This window comes from Chamaea fasciata, unplaced genomic scaffold (genome assembly GCF_029207755.1).
Source record: "Chamaea fasciata isolate MVZ Bird 193981 ecotype frontalis unplaced genomic scaffold, bChaFas1.0.hap1 SCAF_14, whole genome shotgun sequence".
NCBI classification, from domain to species: Eukaryota; Metazoa; Chordata; class Aves; order Passeriformes; family Sylviidae; genus Chamaea; species Chamaea fasciata.
This window is the reverse complement of record NW_027094099.1, coordinates 6,111,090-6,127,640: the sequence shown is the minus strand read 5'-3', so window position 1 is coordinate 6,127,640 and position 16,551 is coordinate 6,111,090. Positions and strand designations below refer to the sequence as shown.

General features: G+C 40.2%; 1 protein-coding gene across 2 annotated transcripts in view; it reads right to left on the bottom strand.

Moving 5' to 3' along the window:
- THSD4 (thrombospondin type 1 domain containing 4) overlaps positions 1 to 16,551 on the bottom strand; it is a 234,124-nt gene that overhangs the window by 6,577 nt on the left and 210,996 nt on the right. For both annotated transcript variants that reach the window (XM_066196706.1, XM_066196707.1), the window contains 6 exons: positions 15,804 to 15,933; positions 13,904 to 14,108; positions 13,444 to 13,617; positions 4,401 to 4,574; positions 2,149 to 2,328; positions 113 to 257 (listed from right to left, as the gene is read on the bottom strand). In XM_066196706.1, coding sequence (XP_066052803.1) covers positions 113 to 257; positions 2,149 to 2,328; positions 4,401 to 4,574; positions 13,444 to 13,617; positions 13,904 to 14,108; positions 15,804 to 15,933 — 1,008 coding nt within the window. The remainder of the gene's footprint in view (positions 1 to 112; positions 258 to 2,148; positions 2,329 to 4,400; positions 4,575 to 13,443; positions 13,618 to 13,903; positions 14,109 to 15,803; positions 15,934 to 16,551) is intronic.

Here is a 16,551-nt window from a genome sequence, read left to right as displayed (position 1 = left end):
AAAATAGAACTTTGAACTTGAAAATATACTATTAAAGCCTCTGCAATACTATAAAATAACTTATCCACTAGATGGAGTTCCATAGTTAAAGCAGAAGTTTCCTCTGCCTTACCTATTTCAGGGACACAATCCTGTGTATTACACGGTTCTTTCTCTTCAGGTTTGAGCTGTGGATCGCACTGAGTGCTGGCTGCCATGTCATCCGACAGACATCGCACCTCCCGAACCCGAAATCCTCCTTCACAGGACTTGGAACACTGAAACAATTAAACTGAAGTTCATGAAGACCATAGCAGATGTGTAATTACAGAAAGTAAACAAGGGAACCTTGATGCCAGACTCAAGTATCACTGCAGCCTTTTATCAACTTCACCCTACTGCTTTTTATTCTCTACCTATGAAGCCCTTAATATACCGGTAAAACTGCGTTAAAGATTCCCAAGCATTTTTGACCAAAGGAGCAACAACTGGACAAATAAACATAGTGGATTCTGTGCAACTGAAATCAAGTTAGAACAGCTCCCTTTCTGAATTTATTACTTAGCATCTGCTTCTTTAATTAGTCTGGTTGTTCTCAGCTCATTTAGATGTATCTCCCAAATCTACTCCTTCCACAGTGTTCACATTTTCTGCTTTAAGAACTTAACTGCACTGAAATTTAGTACTTGACTGCCCTGCCCTCCACTGTTCCTTTTGCCATTTATATATAAGCAGGAATAATTCTAATTACCTTTTTTTTTTTCTAGGACTCAATTATTTTTCAGTTCTTGCAGCACAGTGATTTTACTAAGCATTACAAGTTTCTTTGAATTTCTAAAGGAAATATTTCTGTGCTCCTTCAGGGTCTGTTATGAAGCCAGAGACTTTTCTACTTGCTTGTTATGGTACTTTTAAAGCCAATTATTACACATTTCTGCCCATACTGAAGCAAATCCCCACTGGCCAAGGATTTTGCCTGAGTGAGGTCTTTGAGATTTGGCTCACTGTCCAGTTTGACCTAATGCTCAAAAACTTAATTAAACCTGGGTCATTTATGATTAAAACCTTAATAGTCCAAAACTAGTAAGAATGTTTTCTTGCTGACTTCTTTGGCATAATTATTTCTTTTCCTAACATTGCATAAACAACTTACCATGATTATAAAATCATGTATTGTAAAAAACTAATCGAAGTAGTCTCAGTATTGTAATTTTAACTGCTTTTTCATCTTTAAGTACAACCTTTACCCACATTTGAAAGGGCAGCCATGTGCAACAGTAATAGAACACGGACTTTTCTAGAGTTAGTCCTGTGACATGCCTGTACAGAATACTGTAATTATTCAAAACCACATCCAGCCATAAGGACTTCAGCTCTGCAGAGATCTTAAGCACTTAGAATGGAACCAAGACTCACATCACACCTCACACAAACCATTCTGAGCTGCATCCACATTGCAGAGCTGCCACTGGCAATCTGACCCATGACTGAACAAAGGCTCCAGGTTACTGCATTCAATACGGTGTCATGTCCTTCTAAGATAAAAATGGACTTTCTGATTTTCATTTAGTACCAAAATGTTGAGGGCTTTTGGGTAAAAAAACCAATAAAATATGTCAGATATAGGAAATTACAGAAAGACAGATGAAACTGAAGCATTTCGTGGCACAGTGGTGAATGTAGCTGGGCCACTTCCAGGGGAAACTGAAGATACATGAAGTTGGAGAATACATTTTCTCTCAGTGAAGTTCTAAGTATTACAGTGAAGAGTTTACAGTAAAATATTATGGTAAAACTGACTCTAAAAAATGAACACATCCCTCATTCTTTATTAAATGCTCCTTAATTTTCATGAAACTAGAGATCTGAAAGGAACTTCTAAGTGCACCACACTGTCTCACTGTAAGGGCCAAGCTAACTTTATAAAACAGGAAGATTCTACGAAGAAGACATCAATGACAAAAAGACCACCATGCAGTGCCTCTTTCTGGTCAAGATACTTCCTGAATTTTCTGTGTTCCACCAGGCAAAGAGCATGTTTTCTTTTATTATCATTCCTGTACAAAATTAAATCACTTTCATGACGGGTGCAAATGGTGCTCTCTTTCAATATAAACAGAAAAAACATATCAAATGAAGTACAGATACAGGAAAACATGATTGACTTACTGTGCTCCATTCTGTATGAAACCACTTTGATCCACATGGTTTGAGGTAGCAGGATTGCTGGCTGGGAGGTTTTTCCAAATATGAACATTCATAGGGGTTCAAAACATCAAAATTACCTTCAGTTTTCCTAACACAAATGACTTCTCTCTGCTGAGTTCCACTACCACATTCAGTAGAGCACTGTATCAGAGAACAAAAAAGGGGGAAAATCTGTTATTCTTCTCCTTCAACTTGTTTACAAAGTAACATTTCTCCACATCACATGGTACCACAGACTTAAAACATATTTCTAATTATCTTCATGAAGAAGACGTATGATTCTAAGTGTACTTCTGGAAAAATCTCAAAGTGTAGCTTTACCTGTAGCTACAAAAAGAAACTGGTATTTATTTTTCTAATCAAAGGAGAAGCATAACTCACTTTCTCCACAAACAGCGGTACTGTTCCTTGCTGAAGCAGGATCGTATGTGCTGCACTGAACTTTGGAGGGTTACAAGGTTAGAGCACAGTTTTGCAGCTTTACAAAGCCTCACATTCTGTGCTGTTTTTAGAAAATGCCTTGATCTGCCAGGGTGTTATTGTGATGTTTGCAAGTATCTATGTGATGTAGTGTTGGTTCCAGTTCTGAGAAGCGAATTTGACTCACTTGGATTCCTACTGCCCATTTAAAGGTTAAGTACACACACAATACTGTTTCTGGCACTTGTAAAAAGGTTTTTAGAAGATGATTAGAGCAACATATTGGTTTCTATGCTGAATAAAGGACGACGATTTTCAGAAGGCTTTTTCCAGCATAAACCAATGAAATGGTCCTAACACTGGGGATTTTCTTTATATTTTTGGTAGAATTTACAATCCCCTTACCAGGTTCCCACAAAACTCTTAAGCTGAATGAAGAACCTTAAGATAAATGCACCCAAATAAATTCTACAGGAAGTACAGTAACTGCACGTTGTTTAACACAAAACATCTCTTTTAATGGTTCCTCCTAAAGGCACCACCTGAACACCCCACCTTAGCTCTGGCAGAGGACGGCCAGCCCTCAGTGCTCCCTCTTGCTCTGCCCTACCCACTGCTCTCATTTTGCTATTAAACACCAGATAGACCAGCCAGGACTTGGCCAGTAGAATTGATGTTGTCAGACACAGCTTTCAGATGAGTAAAGGCTTTGTACCCTTGTGTGCATCAAACAATTCAATTCCATGCAAAGAAAGAAGGTGAATGAAAAGAACAGTCAGGATGCTCTGACTGAACACGTCTCCAGTGCAGGAAAAATGGGTACAGAGCTCCCATTCGCTGTCTGCAGCAGTCTGAGGAACAAGGCCTGAATTTCATCTGTTACTAGAACTCCAGATAAAGATTTTTTAAATTTGAATTTGTTATTATCGTTATACATATCCTCATACACAGTAATTATTACTTACACTTGAAAGCATTAGCACAGTAGTAGCCCTGTAACCTCCTCCTCAAGTGTACCAGTTTAATTTCCAGCTCCTTATCTCCTAGAAGGACTGTGGGATCTGCAGTGCAGGGAGTTAACAGCACAGCTCCACCAAGTGCTGGCACCAGCAGTCCCAAAGGCTCTCCAGGCTATGCCAGAGCCTACACAAAGGGACATAAATGCCTGGGCATGAGTTAACAGCTCCTGAAATGCCTTTGTGCCTGACAGCAGAAATGTTCATTTGGAACACCAAGGGCTACTAGATGTCCATGAAGGGAAGAATTTACTTTGAGGAAAGAGCATCAGTATAGAGGCCACTAACCAAAAGTCTTTCTTTTGCCTAATGTAATGACTTTCAGTACAACAATACCAAAGCCAGCTTTTGGATTTAGCCACTGGTTTTTGCCTTCTTTATCTTTTGGAAATTTCATCTACATACGTACGTATAGGTATGTATCTCCCTGCATTTATGCATGATCACAAAGGCTCTCCTTTAAGAATTGCAGATCCACTGCTTTAGTGTTTACATGAACATGCTGAGCAGCATTCTGGCACCATTCATTTCATAAATACACTGGGTCAGTAGGTGAAAAGTAAAAAATGAAGATAGGAGGAGGAGAAGAAGAACAAAATCTTTTTTTTATCAAAGTATAAAAAACCGGCAGATGCTGAAAAGTATTGAACACTAACTCAGTAAAAAATACCAAAATACTCTAGGAGAGATGAAGAAACACCTTATGGCACACATCTTTATTGCATCAAAAGACCAGTAGAAAAGCAACAGGCATGCTAGATTTGGTGCTTGGCTTACCTGTGTCCAGCCCCCAGCAAACCACTCCACTTTGCCAGCGCAGGGCCCATTGTTGCAGGGAGTTGTTTCCGAGGGTCTGTTGTTGCCGCAGCCCTCCAGAGGCAAACTGCTGACGTGGTTGGTCATGCAGACCACGGAGCGCGTGCGGATGCCGTCCCCGCACTCGGCGGAGCACTGCGAGAGAGACACGGCACGGTCACTGTGAGCCCCCCGCACTGCACACGGAAATGGCAAGTGACGGCCACAGAAGTTCATTCATTTATGCAAAGTCAATTATTTTCACTCGTCATTCAGCTGTAGCAAATTGTCTTACAGTTTCATACTTCTGAAAACATTACAAGTAGTACCTGTCTTTACAGTCAAAAATGAAAGGATTAGCTAAGAAAGAAAACTCTTGGTTTACAGCTTTTTGTTTACTTTCTCACTTCTCCTTTCTTCTCCCTGTCCGTAAATTCTTCCAGTTTTCATTGTATTCATCTTTTTTCACCCTAATTAGTAGCTCTGAGAAAGGATAATTCCAGTAAGAGGCTTTTCAGACAGCAGTCCTGTTTCAGCCTTTGTTTTGCTCTCAGAGTTTCTCCTCCAAGCATTCAAGCTACCAGCCACACGGGTCTTACACTGGCTGAAAGGACAAGGGTAGGAAGACTCTGAGGGCTGTGGCACTGGGAGTAAAGTGACTGCACAGCACATCCTGGAACTTTTCCATATAACAAACTGACAGAGTAAAGCAGAAAAATAGAAATTCTTTTGACAGGTCATTTCAAAAGATTCAGGTAAATCCTCAGTAAATAGCTATAACTACCACAAGTTATTGCCCAGCCTGTTTCAACTGTAAGTTTTAAATTGGTTTTAGAAGAGGTGGCCACAGAAGCTTATGTCCATTCGATGTTGCTTTTTAATGATATGACTTTCCAGTAACTAATGTTCACCATTCTCAAAGTTACACTGTTAAATTCTGAAAGCTCTTACTAAATAGTAATATGCAGAGTCTCATGCCACCTATTCAAAGACAGTATGCACATCATTCACAAATCACAGGATAAATTCCATTTATGCCCTTAGAGTTTGCTCTTCCATCTACTGAAGCAGGAAAGTCTCTGGTATTTCACTGTCCTAAGCAGCATCAAACTATTGACATTTAAAAACCAGAAACATGCCAAGGAAATGAAGTCTCGTGTTTGACTGTTCCTTTGTTGCTTAATTATTTCTTGATCTTCCCTTTTGTTTTCTGTTAAAATGCATTTGGCGTTCCATGTCTAGACCATTAACATAAAAGGAAAACCTATGTGCAGATCACTGAAAGACATGTATATAATGGAATTTAAATAGAGCAATTATATTACACATGCAAAGAAACCCACAAATAAATATGTAATATATGAGAGAAAAAAAAACATTTGATTGCTATTTCAGATTTTATTTTTAACATACAATGTAATTAGGAGAAACTGTTTATTGCTTCCACAATGAGCACCACATTTGTTGTCGATGAATAGAACTCTGCATTAGAACATTTTTCAAATTTCATTGACTAGGAATGGGTCAAAAAACTGGCAATGAGACACAAAGTTGACCATTAACTTGATTTAGCTGCCATTGGTAACGGTGTCAGGGTCCATGTCCAATAGTTAACTGCAAACAGCAGATGCCATGACAACACCTCTGTTAACAACAAGACCAACCAATGCAGTCACTCATCTTCTCCAGAGAGACCAGTGACTGAAAACACAATTGTTTGCAAAATGCTCTTTACTCACTTGCCTGGAGGAACACTGGTTACTTGTGTGAAACATGTAGTCATGTTACACTTATTTCACAGATACAGAATAGAAAACCACTTTTCCTATCAGCAAGTTGATTTCTTTCACAAGATGTTCAAATAGAATAGCAAAGCTTTACTGAAATGGAATACCTAGAAAACCAAAGAAGTGATTCAACTCTTCAGAAGCAATTTTTCTAACAAAGTACAATTTTTGAAAAACTAGAAGTTCAGGTTTCTTCCTCCATCTGCAAGAGCAAGTAATTAAGCATCTCTCAAAAGATGCCTAGAAGTAACATAATGAACCTTTTCTGTTGGTGATGCACAACAAAATTTTCCACCTTCAAGCAGGTATGTAAAATAAATTTACCTCCTCAGCAAACCAATTTCATGGCTTTTTTTCAAGCTAAAGTGGCAAAATCTTGAAAATGCAAGAATAACGTAAATTGTGCTAGTGGTGAACATTCTCCTGTTCATATAAACTACAACTAAACCACACCCATTTCAGACTGGCCCCTCCCAGGTGAGCTGAGCCCCACACTGTGGCTCCCACCCAGACCTACTGCGAGGAAATCAATTCTGTGGCTGTTCCCATTCCAAATGTGTTCAATTACATTAAGCAGAGAGAACTAACGCAGATACTCTGCAAACACTTCTCTTATTGCTAACTAATTTTCATTTGACAATCTAGTTTGCTTTTCTGCTTTGCAAACCAGAGCTGGGAACAAATTTAGTCTGTAAAGTCATCCAGAAAATCTCCCTAGTCTTATGTTTTAAATGATTATGTTATGAACTAGGCTTGCATATCAAATAACAGAGGAAATACCAAATGGGAAGGTATAGGGTTGTTCCACTCTCTGCTGCAAGATTTTACTCCAGATTAACTACCCTCTAAGGATTTACAAAGCAAACTTAAACCTGAATGTTTCGCATTATGTATTTGTTTTTTCATGTTTTTATCTCCTTTTCAGGAAAACTCTTCTCTGTGAAAATCACGGATTTCTAAAGTCCAAGACAGGGAGTAGGGAGCTGGACAATGAATCCTCTCCCCCTGGTTTTCACAACTGACACACCCATTGCTTTCAATTTGGTGCCATTGATTTGTTGCATTAATACATAGTAACTGCCACAACCTAACATTGTGAAACATGAGGAACTTTCACAAGCTGCAACTTTATTCCGGTCCTATTATTAAAGATATTTTGTTTCACAGTCTTGTTTTAATTGGCACAAATTCCTCAGAAACCTCCGTCTGTGTTTTAAGGAGTCTGCCATTTTTCCTCTTCCTGAGGTCCTTCCCTCTTGAGTTCAATTTCAGAAGCTTTCCATAGCCATTAAAAACTAAAAATAAAACCCCTCATTCAGGGCTCTGATAGTTGTCGGAAAACAACTGAGCAGCAGTCCAGGAAAGTAAGGCAAGTTCCTGCAAACTTGGAAAACTGTAAGTGGAAGCCTGAATTTCTGTCACAGCTACAAGACAAGGGTTGAGCAAAAAATCCCCTTTAGCAGTGCCAGTTCCCCTTCAGTTTAGTGCCAGCCCTACTCATTACCCTCAAATGGGGCAGCAGACCAAAGGGAAGTGGCAGCAGGAATTCTCCTGGGCTTCCAGGGAACTTTCACACAGGCCTCAGGATCACTGCTAGCCTTAATTAAATTTTTAAATAACAATCGAGTTCGAGTAAAACAACCCCATTTGTGCACGATTTCTGTCTACCACACCGTTAACCTTCATCACCTTAATTATTTCCTACAAGATAGTAAAGACTTTTATAAGTCATTCTCCTGATATTACTGAAAAAAAAATAAATCTGTTTCACATACATTTATAAAACTCCTTAGCATTATTTGACCTACTCTGAGAAAATCCATTTCAGAAGGGATTTTAGACAGATTATGTAACCCTTGTTTTTCCAATAATACACTCAGAATTGTATTTCAGAAGATGACTTCTGCCACAGCTCCAAGTCTGGGGCAGATTTTAAAAAGAACATAAACCCACTGAGAGCTGCCTTGATTTCTTAAAAAAGAAAAAAAAAATCAAAAAGGGAGTGTAGGAAGAAATATCTTTTTGCACTGCATTTTCTGACATCTAGATTTAAACCGTTCCCCTTCAGTGTGCACCTCTGCATACAGCAGGTGCTGGCTCAGTCCAGCAGTCCTTCCCAGGTCACAACACTAGTGACCTCTCAAGTAATTGCCAGCAGGGAAGAGACTTCACTGCTCTGGCTCTCAGCGCGGTCCCCGTGCCTGCCGAGCTGCCAGCCCTGCTCAGGGCCGGAGTGCACCAAGCGGCACGCTGCAGGGGCCCTGCCCGGCCTCACCCGGCCCCGGGCACAGCCTGCTCATGGCCCAGCTCCATCAGTCCCTGCTTCCTCAGAGCGGTGCCTTTTCCCAGCCACCGCACTCTGCAGCCCCAGCCCGGCCCTGCCTCATTCCCACAGAGCTGCCCCAAGGTCACTGGGCTGCGTCTGACGCTGGGCTCTGTCCCTGCACGGATTCTGAGCTTGACCTTGCACCTGCCTCGTCACCGGGAGCTTCCCTGACAACGTGGACCCGGTCTGGCCCCTGCCTGCCACCCTCCTGCACCACGGCCATGGGTAAAGCCAGGCGGGCTTGAGGGGCACAACTGGGACAAAGCAAGGCCAGGTCTAGAGAAGGAAACACAAATCTCTGTAGACCTTGGCCACCCTTCTATCAAACTCTCCTGGCTGTATGTTTCATTGCAAATTATGAAGTGAGTGACGTATTTATACATAAAGAATGCCAACCTCTTATTTCCATATGAATCCCACATGAAATCAATGAAAAAGGGTATTTTATCTTGTTTTCATTTTATACTAAAACAAATAAACAGTGATAATAAAAAATAACGAACTCTTGCACAAGCTTAATGGTGATTTTTCTTTTTTCCCCAACGCAGTGGAAGAAGAGTGTAAGCTGTAAGATTCATTGGAAGTTCCACATCTGACTGGTCAACAAACCCTCTTGAACCTTCTAGGAAATGTTTAGAACTGAGAGGAATAATGCATTGATTTTTATGAAGCTGTCCTTTTACTACAGTTCTCTTGCAGAAGATTATTACAGAAGCATTGCTGTTACTCTTTTAAATGAAGAGTGAAATCCAGAGCATGTGTTTGGTTTGTTTTGATTATGTTCCCTGATGTGCAGCATTTTTTCTTTCTTCCCAAGATTTTATTTTGGCCGCAGAATCTCATTAACATCTAAGAATTGTTTGTATTTTGGCATCTTTTCTAAGTAGGCTCTAAACATAAAATGAGAAACAAATGAACAGAGGAGATGGCAATGAGGAATAAACAAAAATGCAGGAGGGGAATGCTCCAGTTAGCTGGAAGGAATCATTGGTGAGTCTCCCACTGCTGTAAATCAGGAAAATGAAGTTTCCCGCTCCTGACCCACAGGAGAAATAAACTTTCCAGCAATTAGAGCTGTCAAAGAATCAGTCAAGTGAAATGTTTGCAAGAATCTCATCTGCTCCCATCAATCCCACTTTGTTGCTAAGTTCAGTAAGGTTCACCAGATTTACTCTACTGATTAATGGATGCTGTTTGGTGGAACTCCGCTGCTTTAATGCAGTATGACATCTTTAGAGAATTATGAGACAGGAAGCAATCTTTCTACAAATGCACATAAAAATATCGCAAAAGTTTGTCCTGACTCTCTATAGGCAACAGAGGTTAAAGATCATATAAAAGTCAAAGCCATGAAACTTAAGTTAATTGTCTTATTTATGCTCAAGATAGAGCAAGAAATGCAAAGACAGGCACAGACATAGTAAGAGCAACCAATCTCACTTTGCTACTACAGACTTTTAACCTGTAATCTGTTCCACCGAAATGGGTAAAAATTTCTGCTTCTCTCAAGATTGAGCCTGGGGCATATCAATAGATGGTGTTCAGACCAACTTCCCATACAAGGAACAAGAGTATAGACTTTTCAGAAAAGAAGTGTTTGTCTCCCAAGGATGAATTGCTTTCCCTCCTTCCTTTCCAGAGTGCACATGGTGGCCCACACTTCACAAGCTTTGCAAGTAAAGCGTTAGTGTGACATACACTCAATGGACTCTGACAGCTGTTTATCAAAATACAACTCAAGAACTGCATTGTCTTAGGAGCATGAAGGGGTTTTTAATTGTGCATATAAAAAATGAGTTTGTGCAGAAACCAACACCACGGAGGTCAATGCCATGGGGCAAAACAGGTGGCCCATAAAATACATAAATACATTGTGGGAAAACGAGACTGAAGAACACGGCAAGAAGTTTTATTTACAGGGTAAAGCAACATACAGCCCACCCTGGGAAGGAAACACAACTCCTACACACAGACTTGTATGTGCTCTAGAGATTTTTTAAGTGCACATATGTAATATTGCTGAAGTCAAATTTAGGGAAAAGTAATGATCTAGTGATCATCTAGTTCAGAACAACAGAAACTATTAATGATAATATAGGTAATTAGTGTAACTTCTGCATCAAGTAAAACCTTGCATGGTCTCAGTAAAATAGGAAAACACTAAATCTTTTCACCATTCCTAAATTAGACCACGTTCTTTTAACAGTTTTAAAGAATACCCATGTCAAATTCTGCACATATATGTACCACAGTTATCAAATCCTGAAATTTAACATTTGCTGCCAGCAAAGACAACTGTAATTTTTACGTTGCTGTGTTTTTCTTTTGATGTTTCACTAGTTAACCAAGGCTATATTATAATGGCCCATGCATCCCATCAATCCAGACAGGGAAGTCTGATCTATCCCTTGCTGAAAGAGGAAGTACGTGCCTAACCAATCTCTGACAGGCTTCTGGAAATCTCTACTTGCTGCATGTGCAACTGCACACATGAAGTGTTTGCAGAGTGGGTTCAGGAAAGGCTTTCTCTTCCAGTTGTAACTAAGTCTGAACTCAACCATTTCAAAGTTCCAAAAGTTATGATAAGTTCTTTTACCTCTTACTTCTAGGCACGGCTGAAATGTCAAAATACAATGGGAAAGGCTGTTCTGTGGTATTTCCAGCTGGGACTTGAAGTAGGCATGTAATAAATCTCACAAAGAAGGTCTGTTCTTGTGAGATTTCCACCACAGTTTTGCAGACTCAAGAGGTTTGAACAAGCTTTTTTAAAGCATTTGAACTTTTGGCTGCTTATCTGAACCATTTGTGGCTGCCCATCGCTGATCTATGCTTATTGCTGAAGTGTGGCTTGGCTTCAACTACTTTTTAAGGAATTGTTTGGGGAAATGACACATTCAAAGCCTACACATCTGGGAATGACCATTTCTATTCCATGACAGAATTCTTCTCTTGTCTTTCAACAGAAACACACTCCTCTACAAAGAAAGAGAAATTTCTGCTCCTAAGAGGCAGCCCTTTCAAGGCACAGGAAGTCAGCTGATGGCCAAGAGCCTGACTGTGCAAAGCTGTTCACTGCTGCGGTACTTCACTGCCTGCACTGCAATCACTGCCCCTCAGCGTCTCAACATCCGAGTTATGAGGTATGTGTGAATCTTAGGACATCCTGCATGTTCCACTTCAAATCTGCTTTTTTCCTGAAATTAGCTGTTTCTTACATCCTCTTTGTGAATCAAACTCCAAACCCACTCCTGGCAGAAGTGATGGTGAATAATGCCAACTACAGTAGCAAGCATTTGGAAGAAATTAATCTGGACACTTATATAAACTGAGAAGGTAACAAAATCCATTCTTTACTCTCCAGCCCTAAAAAGTCTGTGGTAAGAAAAAAACTCCAACATTTTCCACATTACCTGTTTCACTTCTACATCTCATTTAACACGTATAAATAAGCATAATAACATTCTACAGTTATAACCTTCAGCTCAAAAGCTGCTTTTAATTCTTCAAAGGACTAAATATCAGTGTAGAATAATGAAGAGAACGGTGCTAGAGTTTTCACTGCAATGTCTGTGCTTTATGTGGTAGAACGGCACTGGCTGATAGCAGCTGGGCCAAATGATGTCTTTGAGGGTAGAATGGATTTAACAGCACTGTACAAAGAACAGATCTATAAAGGAAAAAAAAAAAAGGCAGGGGAGAAAAAAAGCACTTCCATTTCCCTACAGCAAAATCTTTGCCCTTTGCACTAATACCTCTGCTTCTCCTGGTATTGTTCTGTCCATACTATGCAAGAGCATACACAGGGAAAAAAAGTCACGACACGGATTTAGTAGTCTATATTTTGGTTTTCTTTATAAAATCTACTTGAGTTGTTTGGGGGCTGAAAATTTTGCAGACCTTGTAGCAAGAGCCTGATCAGCCTTTTTAAAGTTCTGTGACACAGCAAGTACCTGCCCTACTTAGAAGTTCCTGCTCCATCTCGGCATCTCAACCATGTGGAAAATCTGAGTGTCCAACTCATGCACAACCTGTGAGCCTGAAATTCCTGGCTTTCAGAGGTACTATCACAAAGTGATCTAAACAATGAAATCACGAAGCTATGAATGTCATCTTACAGCTTCACTGATAAATTATGTTATTTGTCTGCCAAAGCAAAGGGAGATGCAATCAGGAGTTTACAGACTGAAGGCTGAACTTGCCTACAGATGAAATTGATATGCAAGCATCCACAAGAGGGAACAAAACACCAGACTTTTCTTAGCCCATGTTTGCAAGCCTCTTAATGAAAGCATATAAACATCACCACTGAACAACAACTCTGAGCCCAATCACGAAACAAGTTAAATTACCACTGGTTTTACTGCTTTCATGCAGAGAATCTGACTCACTGGAAGAAAATTAACCCAAACATCCACATTCACAAAATACAGGAGTCTGAATCAAGCCTGCCTGAGTTTATGAAGTTTTTCCCCTCTTTTCACACTTATGAGATAATTGGTTTATGGACTGAACTTAAACCCAGACATCAGGCCTCAAATCTGTATCCCTTAAAAAAAGCAGCGGGGAAACTTTTAAGAGTCTGAATCTTGAGACTCAGCACTAAGCAAGGAAGAAAAATAAATCTCAGCACACTCAATATTTTGGAAAGTTCAGACTCAGAGCCAATTCTAAGTCTGGACATTTGGCCATGCACCCACAGGCTTGCCCCTTCTATGCATTCTTGTATCTCAACACAAACTCAAGAAGCCCTTGGGATCATTATTTTTTAGTTTGCTTTTGCCTGTTTAAAAGATCAAGAATAAACATGGAAAATAAGATTACTCCTTTTATGGCTGTACAGATGTATATTTTTAAAATTCTGATGCTCTTGTTTTAGAAGGTTTGGCAGCATAAAGATACTGAGAAGCCTTACCCTGTCACTCCATTCTGTAAGGAACCAGCTCTTGGCACAGGGGCCCATGTCGCAGTTCTCGATGTCATTTGGCCGCAGCTTCATGTTACATTCCTCATCATCAACAATGTCCCCAAGGTTGCTGACACACTTCACATCTCGAGTCCTCTGCCCCACTCCACAAGGCACTGAACACTGTGACAAAAGGGAGGTTTCATCAGGACTCTGCAAGGACTGCAGTGGTTTCCCAGGGAGCTGGGGCCATACAGTTCATTCATTCCCACTAAGGTATCTTTCTGGTTAGGAAACTGATGGTCAAAGTCAAGCAGGGATTTATGGAACTCAGATTTGTTTATTTCCAAGGCTTTTAATATTCCACTTGTTTTAAACAAAACCAAACTGATGTTTGACTAGTGATACCTGGAAGAAAATTTTTATTCTTTCTGAGGCATTCTGCCCCAAATGAATAGATCGTACTTACTGAGGTCCACTCTGTCCTGATCTGCCACTCGCTGCAGATCTTGAGCTGGCAGGTGCTGGTTGTGTCAGGTTTCTCCAGGTGCTGGCAGCGGTACTGCTGCACCGTCAGCGTGCGGTTGGCGTAGATCTGCCGGCACAGGATCTGCCGGTGCTGCATGCCCAGCCCGCAGGTTTTGCTGCACTCAGACCACTCCCCTATATCCCAGCTGAAGAGAACAGAAAGGATATCTTAGTCCCACAAAGAATTCTCTAACACGGATCTTAACAGAACTGGAATGACATGATTCTGATGCTGGTGCAGAATCCTATAAAAACGCACTTCGGTCTCTGTGTGTGCAATGATCCCTTAGAGACACCATCACACACCTGCTTACACAGCCTTCCTGCAGAGGCTGGGAATAATGAGCATGGATACAGATTCCACAATTCCTGGTCTCAAGACATATTACAAACGTTACTTAAGCCTGTAATAGCTGCTTGGTTTTTGAAAGAATTTGTCTGTAATATATATTACTGCTCTAATGACACTTCCCAAAAGTTTAAGATGTGCTGCATAAAATTTTTCTGCAGCAAAGCCTCTAAAAAGACCAATGACACAAAAATCATGAAATGCACCCAGGCATTCAATGATCAGTAAAACTGAAATAGTAAATGATAAGCAATGAACAAATATAATTAACTTTAGAGACTGAAAAAGTCTCTAGATATATCCTTCTCATTCCAAAATTTCACTGTATTTATTTAGTCACCTTTGTATAAATACGTCATTTTCAATTTTTTCTTTACAAGGATGAAGACAGACACACGCCTAAAGGAAATATCTAAACTGCTGACACATGTTATTTCAGAATTCTTGTGGACAGCAAGCAAAATCTCTGCATTTAAATATTTACATTTCTTTGTTTATACTCTTGATATTATCCTGAATGAATATGAGTTCTTAGAATGAAAAGGTGAGGAAAATGCTTTTGGTGAGAGAAGCCATCTCCAGGTAAATGACTTCAGAAGTTCCTCAGTATCTAATACGCACTAGGAAATAGCTCATCGGAGACATCTCTGAGCCTGTAAGGGCACTTACATCATTAGAAACTTCCCAGGGATAAGGAGTGACCACCTGCTGCTCAGAAGAGAACTGAAGAGTATAACCACAGGAGAGATGGAAAAATGGCCTAAATCAAAGTTGCTCTAAAGGCAAATGGGTTTAACCCTTTGCTCTTCTTGGCATACACCCTGGAGGAACTGTCCTTTTGGTTGTTTTTTAAATTTTTATTTATATTTTTAATTTTGAGTGCTTCAAACAAGTTGCTCAGCCAACTGCAATTCCCAGTCTCCCAATATCAAGTGTGATTCAGAAGGAAAGCACACCTGAGTTGGTTGTATCAGTGTGCTGGAGACAAGGACCACCATCTCAGACCTCAGCCTTGGAGCCGAAGAACTGCTCAATTCAGGGAAAAGAGGTGAATGAAAGGGGGCTGTTGTGAGCACTATCTCATCTTTAAATAATGAAAGTGTGGCCACTATAGCACACAGATGTCATGTGGACTGGCAGAACCTGCAGAGCCTCTTCTTTCACACAGGCATATGCAGAAGGCTGCCACCAGAAAAGAGTGTACCCACAGAGAGCACATGGAGCGTGTCTGCCTGAACAGTCACACACATTTTGACAAACGGCTACACCTACTCACCTACAAAAGGTTTCCTTTTGTCTGCTCTGCATGCTATTGCCTCCTGTGAAGGGGAAGAAGGCCACCAACAACTACAGGAAAAAAAATCCACTACAATTTACAACACAACTGCACTGTATTTAGCTCAAGCTACTTTCCTACTTAGAATAGCCTCTTAGACGTGCAAGATCTCAATGATATTGCTTATTTCACATGACTTAAATGACAGGATCTTACAAAGCAGGGCATGGGAAGAGGTTGCAGGCCTCCTCTTCTGGAATGGGTTTGGTGCTGCTGTCACAGTAACCCTCGGGCACCTCCTCGTGAGTGATTCTGTTGACGCAGTGGAAAATTGGGTACTGTGATCCTGAAATTAAACAGACAATTAAGTAAAGAATTGCAAAAGACTCTGCAGCAATAACAGCAGCATCCAACATTGATGCAGAAAGGAAAAGTGTAGCCTGACAACAGGAAACACAGACAAAGGTTTTATCCAAAATTTCCAAATGTAAGTGCTGACAGGATGCGGTGACACTTTCCACACTGTCCAAATTCCAGCAGATCTATTTGCTCAGTCATCTTAAATGGAAATCTAGGACAGGAGTTGGTGGCAGTCCTCATGGGAAGCATTTTCACTTTGTAAAAAAATTATAATAGTCTTTTTCCTAAGCCAAAGTTTTACAAATGTGCTCTGAAATCTCACAGGTTTTCATCAAAACTGTTAATTTAGCCTCCCATTTCCTTAGGTAGCACAAAAATAACTTCTTTCTTTCTTCTTGCCACTCGGACTTTCCTACTGTTATTTAATTTTGGTTGATCATAAAAAACAAATTTAAAACCATCATCTATATTTTTGCATGAAGAAATAAAGTAGAAGACAATAGAAAACACAGAGGAAAGAAGAAAGCAGAAACTGTCCTATACTGAATGATGCAAAATGAAAACAAAGCCTTAAATAGTACAGATTTTTTTCCCTGATTTTTCC